This window comes from Neoarius graeffei, chromosome 13, assembly GCF_027579695.1.
Source record: "Neoarius graeffei isolate fNeoGra1 chromosome 13, fNeoGra1.pri, whole genome shotgun sequence".
NCBI lineage: Eukaryota > Metazoa > Chordata > Actinopteri > Siluriformes > Ariidae > Neoarius > Neoarius graeffei.
Genome location: NC_083581.1, coordinates 26,671,068 through 26,689,712, shown reverse-complemented (window position 1 = coordinate 26,689,712; position 18,645 = coordinate 26,671,068). Strand labels below are relative to the sequence as shown.

Sequence of the window (18,645 nt, the reverse complement as noted above, 5' to 3'; positions counted from 1 at the left end):
AGTCAACTGCAGTTGGTTGCCGGTTCAGTTGAAGATGGCAGCAAGAGCACTGAGGGCTTCAGTGAACCAGAGCTGTATGATTTTATCTTGGACTACACCAGGAGCGAGAGGTTGAAAGCGATGAAAGATGAAGGCATGGCTCAACTCCTCTCCCTCCAGGACCTGCTGCATGAACTGACATCAACAGACACCAGGTCTGGGGAGGTTTGTGTTTCCACCATTCACATGGACAGCAACACGCGTCTGCCACCCATGGACATTCACATGCACCCGTCACCCATGGACATTCATGCACCTGACACTGCGGGGATGCCAGCCCAGCTGAGTGTCGCTGGTAACCGCAGTGTCCACCATGGTAGGTCAAGCCTATCCTCCACTGTAACAGGCCAGGTTTTAAGGTTGTCTGATGTTACTGCTCTGCTTCCACGCAGAGAGTGTAAACTGCATGGTAGTCAGATATCCAATACAGGTTCTGACATGTCTTTTAAGGGTCTTTGTAAGCAGATTGACACTGCTTTACAAGAAGGGTTTAGTGAGGCCAAGATCATTAGAGCAGTTCTTAAAATAATTAAAGCAGGTACATTTAGGGATATGCTAACTAACCATGATGACCTAACAGTTAACAGTTTAAAGAGGTTCCTCCGTTCTCACATCAGAGATCAAAGTGTAACCGAGCTCTTCCAAGAATTAAGTAATGCCAGATAGCACGACAGAGAGAGCCCACAGCAATTTCTGTATAGACTCATGGGATTAAAGCAGAGGGTTATTTTTGAGTCACAGCAGCCAGGTGTAGAGTTTAGCTATGACAGGAGGCTTGTGCAGGGTACTTTTCTACACACACTCTACCAAGGTCAAAATGAGAGAAATAGGTATGTTAGACATGACATCAAAACGTTTCTTGCTGATCAGCAATTTAGTGATGACTTTCTGTTAGAACAGATGACTGTCCATGACTGAGGAAGAGGGTAGGTTAAAGCGCCTGGGTGCCGTATCTAAGTCCCGACCAGTGACTGTAAGTGTTGCCCAACATGACGGTAATGCACAGACTGACACAACTACACCGACTCTAGTTGATGCCGAGTTACAGGCTAACCATGATGCTATTAAACAACTGACTGCACAAGTGTCTTCTCTGACCCGACACATGACCCTCGTTGACAGGTTGGCAGAACGCATACAGTCTGGTGGCCCTGGTACTTCCATCAGTCATCCACAGCCACTGTCAGTCGACAAAAAGGGTAGATGCAAGGACTGTGTCACAAGCGGAACCATGAGCTGTCCCCATTGTTTTGTCTGTGGCCAGGCAGGACACCAAGCCATTGGCTGTTTACAAAGAAGGTCATCGGGAAATGGGAAGAGGTCACAGGAGAAGGGCAGCCAGTGACCGTGAACAGTGTTACGCCCACAGTTAAGCTTAAGCCGTCAGTCTCACCATGCCAACCAGACCCAAAGAGATGCATTGCACAGCTCATAGGGAAACGTTGTACCGTATCCTGCAACATCAACGGTCTGCCTATTGAAATGCTTTTAGACTCAGGCGCTCAGGTGACGATGATCAGCAAAACCTGGATAGACAGTGCATCACCCCATGTCAAAATCCAACCACTTCAGTCCCTCTTTGCCGATCAGTCTTTTGAAATTTCAGCAGCAAATGGTACACAAGTTCTCCTGGATGGCTGGGCTGAGGTTGATCTGCAGATTTGTAGTGAGTGCCACGGGTCTGTGACTATTAGAGTACCCCTGCTTGTCAGTCCAAATTGTCACTGTCCCCTGTTAGGTAGCAACGTCTTAGCCGAGATCATCAAAGAGCATGACAACACCCTTAATGTGACTGCAATCCTGACTGATGCTTTGAGTGTCTCAGAGAACACCGTCGAGGCTTTAGTCTGTGCCCTCCAGATCACCAACACTGACGAGACAGCCTTGTGTACTGTGCGTACCGGCAAGAAAGGTGTCACTATCCCTGCTGGTGGAGTCTACGAAATCAGGTGCCGGGTTAGGGAGTTGTCAGGGAATCATACCATGCTGTTCCAGCCTCTCATGGAAAACACCTGCCCCGAGGGTCTAGAACTGTTTACTGCCCTAGTCGACGTTCCTTGTGGGTCATCAAAATGTATTAAAATTCCCATCCAAAATGCAACCCGACATGCCATTTACCTGACCCAGAGAACCGCTCTTGGAACTCTTGAGGAGGTGGCTGATGTGAAACATGTCCTGGGTCCTGAGCACACTCAGCGTGACGTTGTCCAAACCTTTTCAGCTCAGATAAACACAGTGACTTACCTGAACGATGAGCAAGACAAACAGACTTTGCCTAAGATCAAAGACAGATGGCACCCCCCTGTTGACGTATCACATCTAGCAGAAGATGAACAGAGAGTAGTGAAGGAAATGTTGTTCGATGAGTCAGACGTGTTTGCGAAAGACGATGCTGACAATGGTTGTAGTATTCCTGACCTACAACTTAGAAGCAACCTCACAGATGAAACACCTGTCCAAAAATCTTACAATGCCATCCCAAAGCCCTTGTATCGAGAGGTAAAAGACTATGTTCAGAACTTGCTTGACCGTGGTTGGATCAGAAAATCCACCTCAGCTTACTCTTCTCCAGTGGTCTGTGTGAGGAAAAAGGACATGAGCCTGCGGCTCTTCCGTGGGCTGAACAGCAAGACCATCCCCGACCGTCATCCCCTTCCACGCATCCAAGACCTTCTGGACAACTTAGGAGGCAACTCATGGTTCTCCATACTTAACCAGGGCAGTGCCTACCACCAAGGCTTTGTTGAAGAGAGCTTCCGCCACCTCACTGCTTTTAGTACACCTTGGGGGTTTTACAAGTGGGTGCGCCTCCCATTTGGCCTCATCAATGCCCCAGCAGCATTTCAGCGCTGTATGGAAGGCATGCTGGCTGGTCTGAGGGATGAATGCTGTTCTCTTTACTTGGATGATGTCCTCTGCTTTTCCAAGACATTCCGTGGGCATGTTGAGGACTTGAGATGAGTGCTGTGTTGCTTACGAGAGCATGGTGTGAAGCTGCACCCAAAAAAGTGTGAGCTGTTCAAATGCCAAGTGAGGTATGTTGGACACCTGGGCACAAGTGAAGGTGTTTGGATAGACCCAAAAGACCTGGAAGCGGTGTTGCAGATGAAGGAGAGACAGCCAAAGAATGTCGGAGAGGTCCGAGCTTTACTGGGCTTCTTGGGCTACTATCGCTCATTCATCCAGGACTTTTCCAGAATAGCCTGACCACTGTTTAAGCTCCAAGAACAGCCTGCTGGGTCCAACAAGAGTCCTGTTACAGCAAAGTCCACCCAGAAAGGCAAGACCAGTGGCCAGTTACCATCCAGGACACCAGTTCAGTGGACCCCTGAACACAGTGCTGTTGTGTCCCGCCTTGTGGACATGTTGATCAACCCCCTGATCTTGGCCTACCCTGACTTCAATTTGCCATTTGTCCTGCACACCGATGCATCCAATGAAGGTTTGGGGGCTGTGCTCTACCAGGAACAGGATAGTAAACGCCGGGTTATTGCTTATGGGTCCAGGTCGCTCATGCCTGCTGAAAAGAATTACCACCTCCATTCAAGTAAGCTTGAGTTCCTTGCCCTGAAGTGGGCCATCTGCAATAAGTTCTGGGATTATCTGTATTATGCACCAACATTCACTGTGTATACAGACAACAACCCCCTCACCTACGTCCTGAGCATGGCCAAGTTGAATGCTGTTGGACACCGCTGGGTTGGTGAATTAGCTGACTTCCACTTTACCATCAACTATCGGCCAGGCAAGGCAAATGTTGACGCTGACACCCTGTCCAAGTATCCAGTGAAGCTCCAAGATGATTTGTTGGAGTACTCTAAGATACTGCTACCTGAGGTTGTGTCTGCCATCTGGCAGGGGAACAAAGCTGAGAAAAATGAGGATGTGCCCCGGGCTGCTGCCCTTCAGATTTTCGCCGGTGACGATGGCCCTCCCCCAGTGAGTATGCCCATGTTCACCCCAGAGGACATCAGAAATGCCCAGAAAGAGGATGAGTCCATTGGCAAGGTGATCCAGTTGAAAAGGAGTGGATGGAATCCAAGAGATAAAGACCAGAGGCCAATACAACCAGGAACACAATGGCTCATACATGAGTGGAACAGGCTCAAACTGGAAAAAGGAATTCTGTACAGGTGGTCAGGACAAAATCAACAGCTAGTCCTTCCCAAAGCACTCAAGTCAACTGTGCTCAAACACCTGCATGATGACATGGGACATGTCAGAGCTGACAAAGTCATCCACCTTGCAAGGCAGCGGTTCTACTGGTCTTTTATGCAGCATGACATTGAAGATTACGTTATTCGCCAGTGCTCATGCATTAAGCAAAAGCGACCTACTGTCCATGAGAAAGCACCAATGGGCTCAATCACAACCAGTGCCCCTTTTGAGCTGCTCTCTGTCGACTACATGCACCTTTATCCCAGTAAAGGTGGCTACGAGTACATCCTTGTGGTAGTAGACCACTTCACCCGCTTTGCTCAGGCCTATCCAACTCGAAATAAGTCTGGCAAAACAGCAGCTGAAAAGATCTTCTACGATTTCATTCCACACTTCGGGTACCCTCAAAAGCTTCACCATGACCAGGGCCGGGAGTTTGAGAACACCTTGTTTCAGAGACTCCAGCAGCTGGCAGGAATTTCTCACTCCCGAACTACTCCTTACCATCCACAGGGGAACCCTGTCAACCGTTTGAACAGAACCCTTCTCCAGATGCTCAGAATGCTCCATGAGGAAAAGAAGGCAGAGTGGAAAGACCATCTCCCCAGCATAGTCCATACCTATAACTGTACAAGACATGAGGCAACAGGCTACTCACCTTTCTTTCTCCTCTTTGGAAGACATCCACAGCTCCCCATTGACCTGATCTTCAACCTTGACCCAGGTCGGCAAGCACAGACACGGCAGGAATATGCCCAGACCTGGGCTTCATGGATGCAGGAGGCATACCGGATTACCTCAGAAAACAGCAAGAAGTCCTCTGAGAAAGGAAAAAGGCACTATGACCAGGGTGCCAGGGGCGCTCTGCTGCAACCAGGTGATCATGTGCTTGTCAGGAACCTGTTTGAGAGAGGTGGCCCAGAAAAACTCAGATCTTACTGGGAAGGAAAGATCCACCGTGTCATCGAGAGGCTAGGAGACGGTCCAGTTTATCGTGTCCAAGCAGAAACAGGTGACCGAACCCTCCGTATTCTCCACCGCAACCTCTTCTTGCCTGTCAGTGACTTGCCAGTCAGCCATGAGGAACGCGATACTGGTGTGAAGAAGCCACAAAGACAGAGACATCATGTGCAACCGAGAGAAGCTACCAAGTCAGATTCCAGCACCTCCTGTGATGAGGGAGAGTGCTCATACAACCCCAGACTTTTACCTGTGTATGAGAGGAAGGCTGTCAGGCACCACTCACCTCAACGTGAGCTACACAGCAAGCTGAGGGCTGTGGCTCCAGCATATCAGCCTTTGAACCGAGCACTGGAGTCTGAGGATGTCTGGCAGGCAGAATCATCTGACCCTTTGATGACAGCAGAAACAATGCCCGCACCATGAAGGGTAGATCCGTCCCCAGCTGTGGAAGGACAGGAACAACACATGGATGATGCTGTGGAGAGTGGAAGTCCTCAGGATCCTGAGACATATGTTGTGCCTGTTCCTCAGCCAGTGCAAGAGGTGGAACAGCAACTGTGGAGGCCCACTAGACCAGTGAAACCCAGAAGCCTCTTCATGTATGACCAGTCAGGAGAACCTTCCTACCAGCCTTGGAGAATGGGAGCAAATGCCATGTACTGTGTCCCGCATCCCATGCTCACCTACCCAGTGTTTCCTGAGATGTGGTACTACCCTCCCCAAGCTGTGTGGACATACGGAAGAATTGACGGTGACCAGAACATTGACATTGACAGACAATCTTACTTACATACTACTTACCTGTCCTTCCAACTGTTAACTCTTTATCCGATGTTCTGGCCAAAGACTTACTTGACAGACAGTTGACACTGTAGACTTGACTTTACCCTTTTGACTTAAATGCTTTAGTTCTAGATGTCAGGAGACATCTTTTAAAGTAGGGGAAAGTGTGACAGGTATAGAAAATGGCATGTTTTGTCAAACAGTTACCCCCCTACCCCCCCTCCTATTTTTTTTGTTTTATTAGATCTAACCTAATGGTATTAACCAATAATGTATTTATTTTCATGCCACTAGATGGCACTGTTGCACTGTCACACCGTAGTGGGTTGCCATGGAGACGATAGCTCGAGCACTCAGAAAATAAATGCTGTTTGCTTGAGCAATACGTAATTTCTGTGTATCTGAATCGCATCTAACCCACAGTGCAACCCAGCCTGTGGGCCTTGTACCTGCCCAGATTCCCCTAGGTCTGGCTCCAGTAACACTAGGCCATGCCCCCACTGCTACATACCTCCACCAACTGACTCAGGCCAGGGAGCCATCCGGCCTGCAGCAGACTTCCCCCCGACGGGACAGGAAGTCCACCACTACCATCTGTACCCCCGGCCTGTGGACCACCTCAAATTTAAATGGCTGGAGGGCTAGATACCAATGGGTGATCTGCACATTGGCATCTTTCATGTGATGGAGCCACTGGAGGGGCACGTGGTCTGAACAGAGGGTGAAAGGGCACTCCAGCAGGTAGTACTGCCTACTTGATGGCCGAGCACTCTTTCTCAATGGTGCTGTACTTATTCTTGCACATCGAGAGCTTGCGGAGGATGTACAGCATAGGGCATTCCTTGCTCCCCACCTTCTGGGACAAAATGGCCCCCAGCCATCTGTCTGATGCATCCATCTGCAAAATAAAGGGGAGAGAGAAGTCAGGGGAGTGTAAGAGTGGCCCCACACACAGTGCAGCCTTTACCCTGGTGAAAGCCTGTTGGCACTGCTTCTTCCACTGGACCGGATCTGGTGCTCCCTTTTTAGTTAGATCAGTCAGCAGGCTGGTGACATCCGAATAATTAGGTATGAACATACAATAGTAGCCAGCCAGCCCCAGGAACTGTCTCACCCCTTTTATGGTCTTAGGCCTTAGGCAGACCGCAATTGCTGCTGTCTTGTCAATTTGGGGACGCACTTGCCCATGACCCAAGTGGAAACCCAGATACCGTACTTCCACCCACCCAATTGCACACTTTTACAGGTTGGTTGTGAGACCCGCCCACCTCAGCGACTCTAGGACGGCCCTAAGGTGTTCTATGTGCCGTGGCCATTCACTGCTGTATATAATTATATCATCTAAGTAGGCTGCCGCATAGGTGGCGAGGGGGCAGAGGATCTTGTCCATGAGCCGCTGGAATGTAGCGGGAGCCCCAAACAACCCAAAAGGAAGCGTGACAAACTGCTGTAATCCAAACAGTGTGGAAAAAGCTGTTTTCTTTTGGGATAGAGGAGTCAAGGGGCTCTGCCAATATCCCTTCATCAAATCCAGCGTTGAATAAAAGTGAGCAGCACCTAACCGATCAAGCAACTCATCAATGCGAGGCATTGGGTACGTGTCGAATTTAGACACTGCGTTGACTTTTCTATAGTCCACACAGAACCGGACTGACCCGTCTGCCTTGGGTACCAGGACAACCGGACTGCTCTAGTCACTGTGTGACTCCTTGATTATGCCCATGCCAAGCATGGCCTTGAGTTTGTCCTGAACCACTATTTTTTGTGTTCAGGTAAGCGGTAAGATTGGCTACGCACCACCACCCCCGGGGGCATTTCAATGTGGTATTCTATGAGGTGGGTGTGGCCAGGAAGGGGTGAGAACATGTCAGAAAATTCCTCCTGCAACTTGGCTACCTCTGTGAGTTGAGCCGGTGAGAGGTGGTCTCCACAAGGGACTGGAGCAGTTCGGGTTGTGGTTTTGGTTGTTATTACTTCCGGCCCCAGCTCCGCCTTCTCAGGAACTACCAATGCCAATGCCACAGGGACCCCCTCATTCCAACGCTTTAATAGGTTGAGGTGGTATATTTGTGGAGCCCCACCCCTATCCATTTGCCTCACCTCATAGTCAATGTTCCCAACTCGCTGTGTGACCTCGAAGGGCCCTTGCCACTTGGCGACTAATTTGGAACTTGACTTGGGCAATAATACGAGTACTTTGTCTCCCAGAGTGAACTCTCTAAGGCATGTGCCCCTGTCATACAGCCGGGCTTGACGTTCTTGTGCCTGCCACAAATTCTCCTGGGTTAAGTGCATGAGGGTGTGGAGCTTTGCATGTAGATTGAGAACGTATTGAATTTCGTTCTTACTAGTTGACGGTCCCTCCTCCCAATTTTCCTGCAGCATGTCCAAGATGCCACGCGGCTTTTGTCCATATAATAATTCAAACGAGGAAGATCTTGTGGAGGCTTGCGGGACCTCTCGTACTGCAAATAACAGGGGCTCAAGCCATCTGTCCCAATTACGTGTGTCTTTCTGAATTAGATTTTTAAGAGTTTGATTAAACTTCTCTACCAAACCATCTGTTTGTGGGTAATAAACGCTGGTGCGGATGGATTTAATTCCCAACAACCCATACAGCTCGCGCATACAGCGATGGCAGTGGACCCACTCCACCGTTCCTTCTGGAAGTCAAGAGGTGAACTGTTCCAGTGCCACCAGATTGATGATCTCATCAGCGTTGCGGTCTTCTGCCCTCAGCCACTGTCGGCAGGCGTCCCGGAGTTGCTGGCCGAATGCAAATGGCCGGCTAGCCGACCTCCTCCAACATCAGTGTCCAGAAGCACTGGCGATGTTGTTCCGGGGAGCGGCCAACACGCTGCAGGGTGGTTTTCTTCAGGTCGGCATATATGAGCAGGCTGTCAGCAGGAAGCTAGAGTGCTGTGAGCTGCGCCTTGCCAGTCAGAAGCGGGAGGAGGCACGCCGTATGCTGCTCAAGTGGCCACCCTCATATTTCGGCTGCTTGCTCAAAGAGAGGGAAGAAAGCTTCCAGGTCATCCTGCAGGCCCATCTTCGAGAGGGTGACACGAGGAGGGTCCGCTGGGGTGACGGTCGAAGCCCCTGCCGATGCGAGCAGATGCCAGAACACCTGGCAATCTTCCTGCTGGGCCAGCATCAAGGCTTCAAAGCGTTGCTCTTACTCTTTCTGGAGGGCGGTCAGTGCTGGATGCTGGTTCTGCTGGGTGGTAGCGAGGGCCTGGATGAGCTCTTTGAATGGGGAGGACTGCATGTGGTGGGTCCCTTCTGTATGTCCTGGGTTTCGGCACCACTGTAACAGTTCCCTGATGTGGGTGGAGTACAGAAGCATGGCAGGTGGGAGTTGATGTTCACACACACACTCTTTATTTTACGTATTTTAGCTTTTCAGCTTCACTCACTCACACCATCACACACGCAACATACACATGCATTGTGGTCGGGAGAGCTTCCTTCTCTCTGCTTTCTCTCGCCTTTTCTATCCTCTGTCACTGCAACACAGACACACAACATTAATTAAGCACAGGTGCCTTGACTTTGCCACTCACCTTCCCTGGCCCCGCCCTCCATTCACAAACTGACACTAGGCCACACCCCTGCTGCCACAGTCAGTATTTCATTTACTTTAATTTCTTCTTCTTTTGACTGCTCCTGTTAGGGGTCACCACAGTGGATCATCATGATCCACATATTTGATTTGGCAAAGGGATTTTTTTGTCTGTTATTTTTTAAACACTAGATGCCTTTCCTGATGCAACCCTCCTCAATCTATCTGGGCTTGGGACTGGCACTAAGTATGCACTGGCTTGTGCAACCCCAGTGGCTGGGTATTTTTACATAATCTGCAAAGTCTTCGACCTGTGGGGGAAACCGGGACACTCGGAGGAAACCCATGCAAACACAGGGAAAAGATGCAAACTCCACACAGAAAGGCCCCTGTCAGCCATGAGGTTCGAACCTGTAACCTTCCTGTTGTGAGGTGACAGGGCTAACCACTCAATTAAGGATCCTTTTATAGTTTTTCCCTTATAGTACCTCATAAGTCAGAACCTTGAGGCTTGGCACGGCATCACCCTTCTCTTCAATACCTCAGAGCTGCAAAAGCTAGAGGTTCAGGAAGGAAACTTGCCTATTTTTACAAATAAAGCTTTTTGTGACATTTTCTACCTCATTTTGGCATTAGAAAGCTAAAACAACAACAACAACAAAACCTTACAGAAACTTGTTTTTTTTTCATCTCTGTATTTAGTTCTTTCCTCAGCTCTTGGATGACTGAAGCTTTCTGAATGCTTTCTTGTTATTGCATTTTATTTTGTAAATATTATACTATGTATAAATTAGAGATTGTTTATTGTAAATGATATATATATATGAGGTTAAACTGGGGCATTGTAGTCTGATGAATAACGGCAAGTATTTTATAAAAATAATAAATGCTTCTTCATAAATTTTAACTAACAAAAAATATTAGAAAAGGAGAGAGAGAATGGCAGGGGAATTAATAAATATTATAGAATAATATAGAATAAATAATGTTGAGGCTTTCCAAAAGTCCATGCTCTTAGAATGCTGAGTATGTATGCAGTAACATCATAATATTATAAAGGATAACATCACCTTTAGGGATACTAATTACAAAACATCTAATGAAGTAATTAGTTTTATATTTTATCATGTCTGTACTGATTTTAGTAACTGCCAAGTTAATTCCTCAAAAGTAAAACTTATTCGTGAATAAAACCATTCCGGATTATTCCATGGCTGACTCCCTCACCATCTCTAATGCCACTTCCTCTGCACTGTCATTCTCCAGGTTGTAGCTGAACTCAATGGCCTCATTGTCCTTGTGCTTTCCCTTCAGTTTTTTAGGCTCCTCCACCCAAATGCGCAGTGCCAGACAGTCCTGACTACCTGTGTCCTCTTCCGCCAACTCCACTCGCACGCCTGTGTCCTCGCCAAAGAAGGCATGGTTCAGCAAGTCCTTAATGGAAAGCCTAAGTGCAAAACAGCCAGATTTAAAATGCATTACCTATGCAGTGTGTATGCTATAATAAAAGGAATAAACAGACATGCTTACCGCTCGTCTCGGTTCTGCCGAATGCAGCCCTCAATGATTTCCTTAATTTCTGGATCGTTCACTTTATCAAAACTGGCAGGCTTGATCCCCTGCAAACAGAGACATGTAGTCCATCATTCATTTCAAGTAAAGATGACTTGGAGATGGCACAACTAATAAAGACACTGAATCGAATCTTTCCATTCAAAAGCAATAAAAACCAAATGCTTTCTCTGAGCCTTACGCTGGTGACCTTGCGGTAGATTTGGGCAGCATTTTGACACTCAGAATAAGGATACTCAGATGTAGCCATCTCAAGCATACACATGCCAAAGGCGTAGACATCCACAGACTCATCATAGTGTTCCTCATACATCTCTGGAGCCATGAACTCTGGGGTACCTGAGCAACAATGCCACAGTTAGAATAAGAATGATACTTATATTCCCATGGTTTTAGTTTAGTAACATTTACATGCTTTAAAAAGAAACCTGGTTTTGGAGAATTGGAGAAAGTTGTCCAGTGGAAAGGAATATTTCATCCATTCTTAATGATATTTGAAATGCTCCTTCTGGTTTGATAAATTAATAGATTTAACAGATAAAGCCTCATCAATGTTCTTCCTTTCAGTTGAGATTTACCATCTGTTACCATCAGATACTTGTCTCTTTACTTACTTACTATGTCTCAGTGCATGAGTGACCATGAGCAAAACTTTACATTCAGCATGATTTTAGAAAGTGGAAAATCTACATGCAATTATTTATTGTTTGTTCTGTTCTGAACATTTGGACTACCACTAACAATTAGTTCCAAAATCAATAAGTATTGACAGCAGTGTGTGCATGCACACTAAAATCAATAATGTTGTGCTGAAATAAATGCTGAACAATGAGCAACAAGAGAGGACTTTGAATTAAAACAGAGAAGACATTGAAACAAAACATAAATGCAAGCGAAACCACCAATTAAGTATGTGACAGCTACAGTGATACAGTTGTAGGGTTGCACAACAGCAGTGATGATGACAAATCTATGACACGTGAGCCCGTAAACACACCGATTACACTCTTGGCAAAGGATGTCCTCATGAGTGTGGCCAGGCCTAAGTCTCCGATCTTCACTGAGCCTGTGGGGCCTGTGATAAAGATGTTGTCGCACTTTAAGTCACGATGCACAATGGGCGGTGTACGCGTATGCAGGAAATGCAGGCCCTTCAGGATTTGCCTGCACCAGCTGCGCAGCACCTTCGGTTTCATAACCTTAAAGCGCTTAAGGTATCTATAAAGCACACAGCCAACAGAGCAATCACTCATAACAGGTTACAATGTCTGGTGTCTTAAAAATCTGAAATATTTCCTGTTTGTACACCATTTACTCTTTTTTTATTCTTGTAATACTTAAATATTAAATGAAAAATAATGATACCCTGGTCAAACAAAACAAAACAGTACTCAGTTTCCATTACATAACAATTCTTGGTGTTAATACTGAATATGAACAGGCAAGTGTTAACTAGCATCATGTGATTAAGAACTAAGAATGGGTCAGTAGTAGAATGGCTTAAAGCACATCACCATAGAAACTAAACTCGGTGAAGACAGGTTCTTTGACACTGTCGCTATAGCCTTAGGAGTATAAATAACCTGGGCCTCTGATTTATTGCAATGCTTGGGTACTGACGTTTTAAGTGTTCCAGAGGTCATGAGCTCTGTAACAAGGACGATGCACTTTTTTCCTCGGAGAGTTGACTCCCAGAAGTCGTAGAAGCGCACAATGTTGGGGTGCTGGAGGCCTTTTAGCATCTCAGCTTCCTCTTTGAAGCGCTGCTGCTCAGCCTTGGTCAGCTTCCCATCCTGAAGATCACAAACACACACACACACACGCACAAAGATCAGACTGGGCCAAATCATGCCGTATGAGTAAAACACTAATGTTTATAAGATGACATTTTGATATATAGTTTTTTATTTCGGCGGCACGGTGGTGTAGTGGTTAGCGCTGTCGCCTCACAGCAAGAAGGTCCGGGTTCGAGCCCCGTGGCCGGCGAGGGCCTTTCTGTGCGGAGTTTGCATGTTCTCCCCGTGTCCGCGTGGGTTTCCTCCGGGTGCTCCGGTTTCCCCCACAGTCCAAAGACATGCAGGTTAGGTTAACTGATGACTCTAAATTGACCGTAGGTGTGAATGTGAGTGTGAATGGTTGTCTGTGTCTGTGTGTCAGCCCTGTGATGACCTGGCGACTTGTCCAGGGTGTACCCCGCCTTTCGCCCGTAGTCAGCTGGGATAGGCTCCGGCTTGCCTGCGACCCTGTGGGACAGGATAAAGCGGCTAGAGATAATGAGATGAGATGAGATGAGTTTTTTATTTCATTAATATATCATGAAATCATGAGGTCAGTTTTATTCTTGATGTGTTTCAATCTCAGAATAATTTATACAATGGCAACAGCGTACAAATAAACATAATCCAATTGTAGGAATTACAGATACAGAACAGTGGCATCAGAGCCAAGGACTAGCATGTGATTTGAATTGCCCTTTTAAAAATGTGCTTATTGAGAGGAATGTTGAAAGCTTTAGAGCTATTTATTTGTGCTGTACAAATGTAACCCTGCAAAATATGCTAGGTTATGCTGGCAGCATATGCAAGGGTGGGTGGGGGTGATTTCAGAGGGCTTAAACAATTTGGAAACGTGCATCAGTGGCTTATCGATGCCATGGCGGTTTGCACTGAAGTGATGTATTCCTTTCTGTATTCGATACCACTACTGACCAGCAGATGGAGTAAAGTTGCGTGAAGTTGTGAAGTCATGTGGCGAGGCAACACCCACCAGTATCAGGTAAAAGTATGCTTGTGTTTTGTCATCCATGGTTGGATTTTCCCAGCATGGGGGATATACTCTGAAACCCTCTAACTTGTCTTTGTGCTGGAAAAAAGTGCTGGAAATGAGTGGCACTACTCTGAGCTAAATATAACACAGAAACATCAGTTGCAAAATCAATTGTAATTATTGGCATGCACAGATGACAGCAGTTTTCAGAGCATTCGAATCCAATCGAATCCAATATTTACTCTAAGGTACACAACAATATGGCAGACAACCCTTCTCAAGCTTCCAGGTCATAGCAGTTTTGCATTTGTTCATGAGGAAACTAGAGTCTAACTGATATGATGTGATGCGCATGATTGGATAGGCTGGTGTTTCTCTATAAACAGCAAGGAAGCAGAAAGGAATTCTGGCTTTCCCACCCAGGCAAAGTATGGTCATGAAATAAATCATGAAAAAGTATGAAATGTGACGTGATATGCTTTAGAGGAGATGCATTATTTACTGAAATTAGGTCTCAGGTCAGAAACTGACTAGTCACTTTCAATTTCTAAAACTCCTGTGTGCTGTTCATGTGGGAAACAAGGGAACATCTAAAGAAATGTAGACAGAGTTAAAATTACTCTGGGAACAAAATGCCCATTCCTCTTCCAAAACATTTTCTGAATCTACACACTTAAGGTTTGGAAATGAGTGCCTTTATTTTGAACTTGACCTAGACTTTCCAAGAACTGCGCAGGAACCCTGTATGTACACATAACTACTGTACTTAAAAACACGCATGCTCACTATGATGGGCTCTTGAACAAGGTTACATTTAAAAGTACATTTTCTGTCAAAATGAAAATAAAAAAATTAAATGAACTGAATATACAGTAGGTGCTTCCTAGTGGCCTACATTTTTACTGTAAATGCCTTTACAGTGACTTTGGGCTTATTCAAAATGGGGAAAATGCTGTCTCAAGAGGATGTCAGTAGAAGAGGAAGACAGTGAGGCATCAAGGACCATTCACAACTGATCAAGCTCAAAACTGTATCCTGGATGCTGCCTATTACCCATAATTCTGTGTGGCAGCTGCCTCAAGCAGAGGGGAAAAAAAAGATGGTGGCCCAAAGTTCACAGAAAAGTAATTTCGTATGCAAACTATATAAAAGGTGATGGAAAAACATTTTTGGAATAAATAATTAGGTCGAGCAAATGTGTTGTTGGGCGGCACGGTGGTGTAGTGGTTAGCGCTGTCACCTCACAGCAAGAAGGTCCGGGTTCGAGCCCCGTGGCCGGCGAGGGCCTTTCTGTGCGGAGTTTGCATGTTCTCCCCGTGTCCGCGTGGGTTTCCTCCGGGTGCTCCGGTTTCCCCCACAGTCCAAAGACATGCAGATTAGGTTAACTGGTGACTCTAAATTGACCGTAGGTGTGAATGTGAGTGTGAATGGTTGTCTGTGTCTATGTGTCAGCCCTGTGATGACCTGGCGACTTGTCCAAGGTGTACCCCGCCTTTCGCCCGTAGTCAGCTGGGATAGGCTCCAGCTTGCCTGCGACCCTGTAGAACAGGATAAAGCGGCTAGAGATAATGAGATGAGATGAGATGAAATGTGTTGTTTCTGATCTAACCCTTGACTTCCTCTTTCTTTCCTAGAGACTGTAGAACTCCACCATCTGACAGAGAACAAATGCTCAAAACACAAGTTTGTCAGAGTAAGGATCTTGGAATAAACACTAAGCATAAACCCATTACATATACACAAGTCAAATATATAGAGTCAAGTGTACTATCTATTGGAGTTCTGGGGACATTTGGCAAATTTAGCTATTATACATGGAACACAATGTATTGTAATTACTTGACCCTGTTATTCCCTTGGTATTGGTTGGCATTGGTTAAGCCTGGACTCTGTAGGTCAAAGGGATGGAGAGGTCAGGAAACTTATCTCATCTCATCTCATTATCTGTAGCCGCTTTATCCTGTTCTACAGGGTCGCAGGGAAGCTGGAGCCTATTCCAGCTGACTACGGGCGAAAGGCGGGGTACACCCTGGACAAGTCGCCAGGTCATCACAGGGCTGACACATAGACACAGACAACCATTCACACTCACATTCACACCTACGGTCAATTTAGAGTCACCAGTTAACCTAACCTGCATATCTTTGGACTGTGGGGGAAACCGGAGCACCCGGAGGAAACCCACGCGGACACTGGGAGAACATGCAAACTCCGCACAGAAAGGCCCTCGCCGGCCGCTGGGCTCGAACCCGGACCTTCTTGCTGTGAGGCGACAGTGCTAACTACTACACCACCGTGCCGCCCTCAGGAAACTTATAACCATGACAAAACCCCCTCAGACAACTCCACTGAACAGAGAAGAATAAGCAGGAGAAATTTACCACAATCTTGTATTATGCCACTAGAGGAAAAAGGAAGAACTGGTTTAGTAAGAGATTCATAAACTAGTCTGGTTTCTGCCTGTAGTCCAGGACAGAATAAAATTACTTAATTTTTAGCCTTTGCATTGTGTAATATGATTGTGTGATGTAAAGATCATTCTCTCTGACTAAACTCCTGTTTCTCCATGACAGGAGACACATGGGGACCACCATGTGCCTCTGAAACACAGCTCAATGATTTTTATTTTGTGACACTGGTGGAAATCACAACTGTACATTATCCAAGTTACAACATTATAGTGCTTACAGTTATACATTATTATATTTATGATAGTTCTTGTAATTATTACATTACTTGAATGGTCCTTTGAATTGAATGAAAAAAGTAGGCCTACAAATAATGTAGACTTGGACTTAATGTGTTCTGTAGGGGGAAAATTCTCCAATAAATAGGCAGGATATTGTTAGACACATTGGAATTATAAGCTTAAAGCAGGCCATGGCTGCAGAAGGTTTGAGAACCTATGATCTAACAATGTCTTTATTGCGTCACTGATTAAATATTTCACTGCCCCTTTTTCTGCCTGGACTACCGAACTCCTTAGAACTCTTAGGTTGAGTGTCTACATGGGCCAGGGTCTTTTTTCAATTGTTCCCAATGCAGAGAGAGCATATGCCACCATATACGGCCACCTAGAGAAAATGTGCTGTACACAGCATCTTTTTTCACAGCGCTCCGCCGTTTTTGTGCAGCTTTTCTGAGTTGAAATTCTGAACTTTTCAGAAAGGTGCTGGTGTCGTCACTGTCACTCCTTTTCAGGCAATCAATCATACAGTGGTTAGACAGTGTTGGCATGTTTCAAAATACTGTTGTCATAGTAACCTAAGTGACACGCAGCATGGGAGCACATTTTTGAAGCACTGGGATGAAGCGCTTCCCTTCTTTATAGACATTTCCACTACTCTGTGTGTTTTATTTAATGGTGTATACTGAGCTCTCTATTGACTCCTTATGCTTCCTGGTAGGTCAGTAAGTGTTTTCTAGATCTCCCAGCATTAGTAAGAGTGTGTGGTGAGCTTAATGTCGTCTGTGTGCCATGTCAAATCAGGGTCTGCCTAAGCATCCTTGCACATGTCCACCTGCCTGAGTCAAGTCAAAGCCAGCATTGTTTATTCATCTTTTTCAAATAATTTCTCACATAATAGCCTTTTGGCTCCTGCTTTAAAATGGCCTCTAATTACATTACACATTATGCACTTAGCGTAACGGTAGGGAAAAAAGTGTTGGTGCACACACAGGATGGATGGATGCAGAGGCATTAGAGATAAAGAAGTGAAGGTGTAAAAAATCTGAATGAAAAAAAAGGATACACTGAGGGAGTGAGAGAGAACAGGGAAGGATTGTGCTGGACTTGTGGGTATTCAAAAGAAAACCCACAATCACATTCCTACACATAATTAGGAATACATCACGATGCATAATGAATGCAACTACTTGTACCACATGAGTTGCTTATGACCAGCCTATAGACCCCTGAGTGATACCCGTCATTCTGACGTCAGCCACACCTCCTGGTCGCAAAAACAAAGCGGGAGACTACAGTGAGTTTAACAGTAAGCCAGAATCTGTTTCCTAAAATGTCAGATTATGTTGTTAGGTGTCAGAATCAGAAAAGTGTTCATAAATACATTTGTTTTTACTAAATACTATTGATTCAGACACCTTTCCAAGCCAAAAGAAAGTTCTGGTTACAGGCAATTAGAAGGGACAACTGGTCCAAATAGGTCTGTCTATGTAGCCCATTATAACTATCAGGAAACCATCAGTGAAACTGGCTCACTAACTGAGTTTAACAGGATTAACTTGCTAGTCAGTTAACGTGCCTAATTTATATTGCTTTAAAAAATTTAAAAAATTAAAAAACTATGCAGCTTGTCTAAAATCCATATCAACAAACTATCTGACTAAAACTTTATAGCTGGAGTATGTTCTTGCAAATAACCGAGTTGCATATAATGGACATGTTTAGCTAGCTAACAAATGAGTTTATGGCATCTAGTTAAACAGTACCTCGGCTTTCAGTGCCATGATATTTTCATTATAACCTGAAAACATTACATCTTGAATGTGTTCACACACAACAGATATGTAAGCATCAACAGGCTTGTATATAATAATGTACATAACATTTTAGCTATTGCCAATCCAATTCCAAAATAAAATTCTTGATAGATTCTTCAGTCAGATTAAAAACCACGTAGTATCAGGATGCTCGGGTACTCACGACTTTTTGCTAACTAGCATGTGCACATTTCTTTTTGTTTACAAATACTCAAAGGTTTATAGACCCAAATCAGTGTTTACTTCTGCTTGGATAATGCTGCTGCGGTGGCACAATGGTGCAGTGGTTAGCAGTGTCA

At 45.6% G+C, this 18,645-nt stretch overlaps 1 protein-coding gene across 1 annotated transcript in view; it reads right to left on the bottom strand.

Moving 5' to 3' along the window:
* Positions 1 to 18,645, bottom strand: part of si:dkey-151g10.3 (serine/threonine-protein kinase WNK3) — a 120,419-nt gene that overhangs the window by 79,716 nt on the left and 22,058 nt on the right. Inside the window, exons 2-6 of the mRNA XM_060936638.1 lie at positions 12,698 to 12,870; positions 12,075 to 12,295; positions 11,259 to 11,416; positions 11,036 to 11,124; positions 10,733 to 10,952 (exon numbers count right to left, since the gene is read on the bottom strand). Coding sequence (XP_060792621.1) covers positions 10,733 to 10,952; positions 11,036 to 11,124; positions 11,259 to 11,416; positions 12,075 to 12,295; positions 12,698 to 12,870 — 861 coding nt within the window. The remainder of the gene's footprint in view (positions 1 to 10,732; positions 10,953 to 11,035; positions 11,125 to 11,258; positions 11,417 to 12,074; positions 12,296 to 12,697; positions 12,871 to 18,645) is intronic.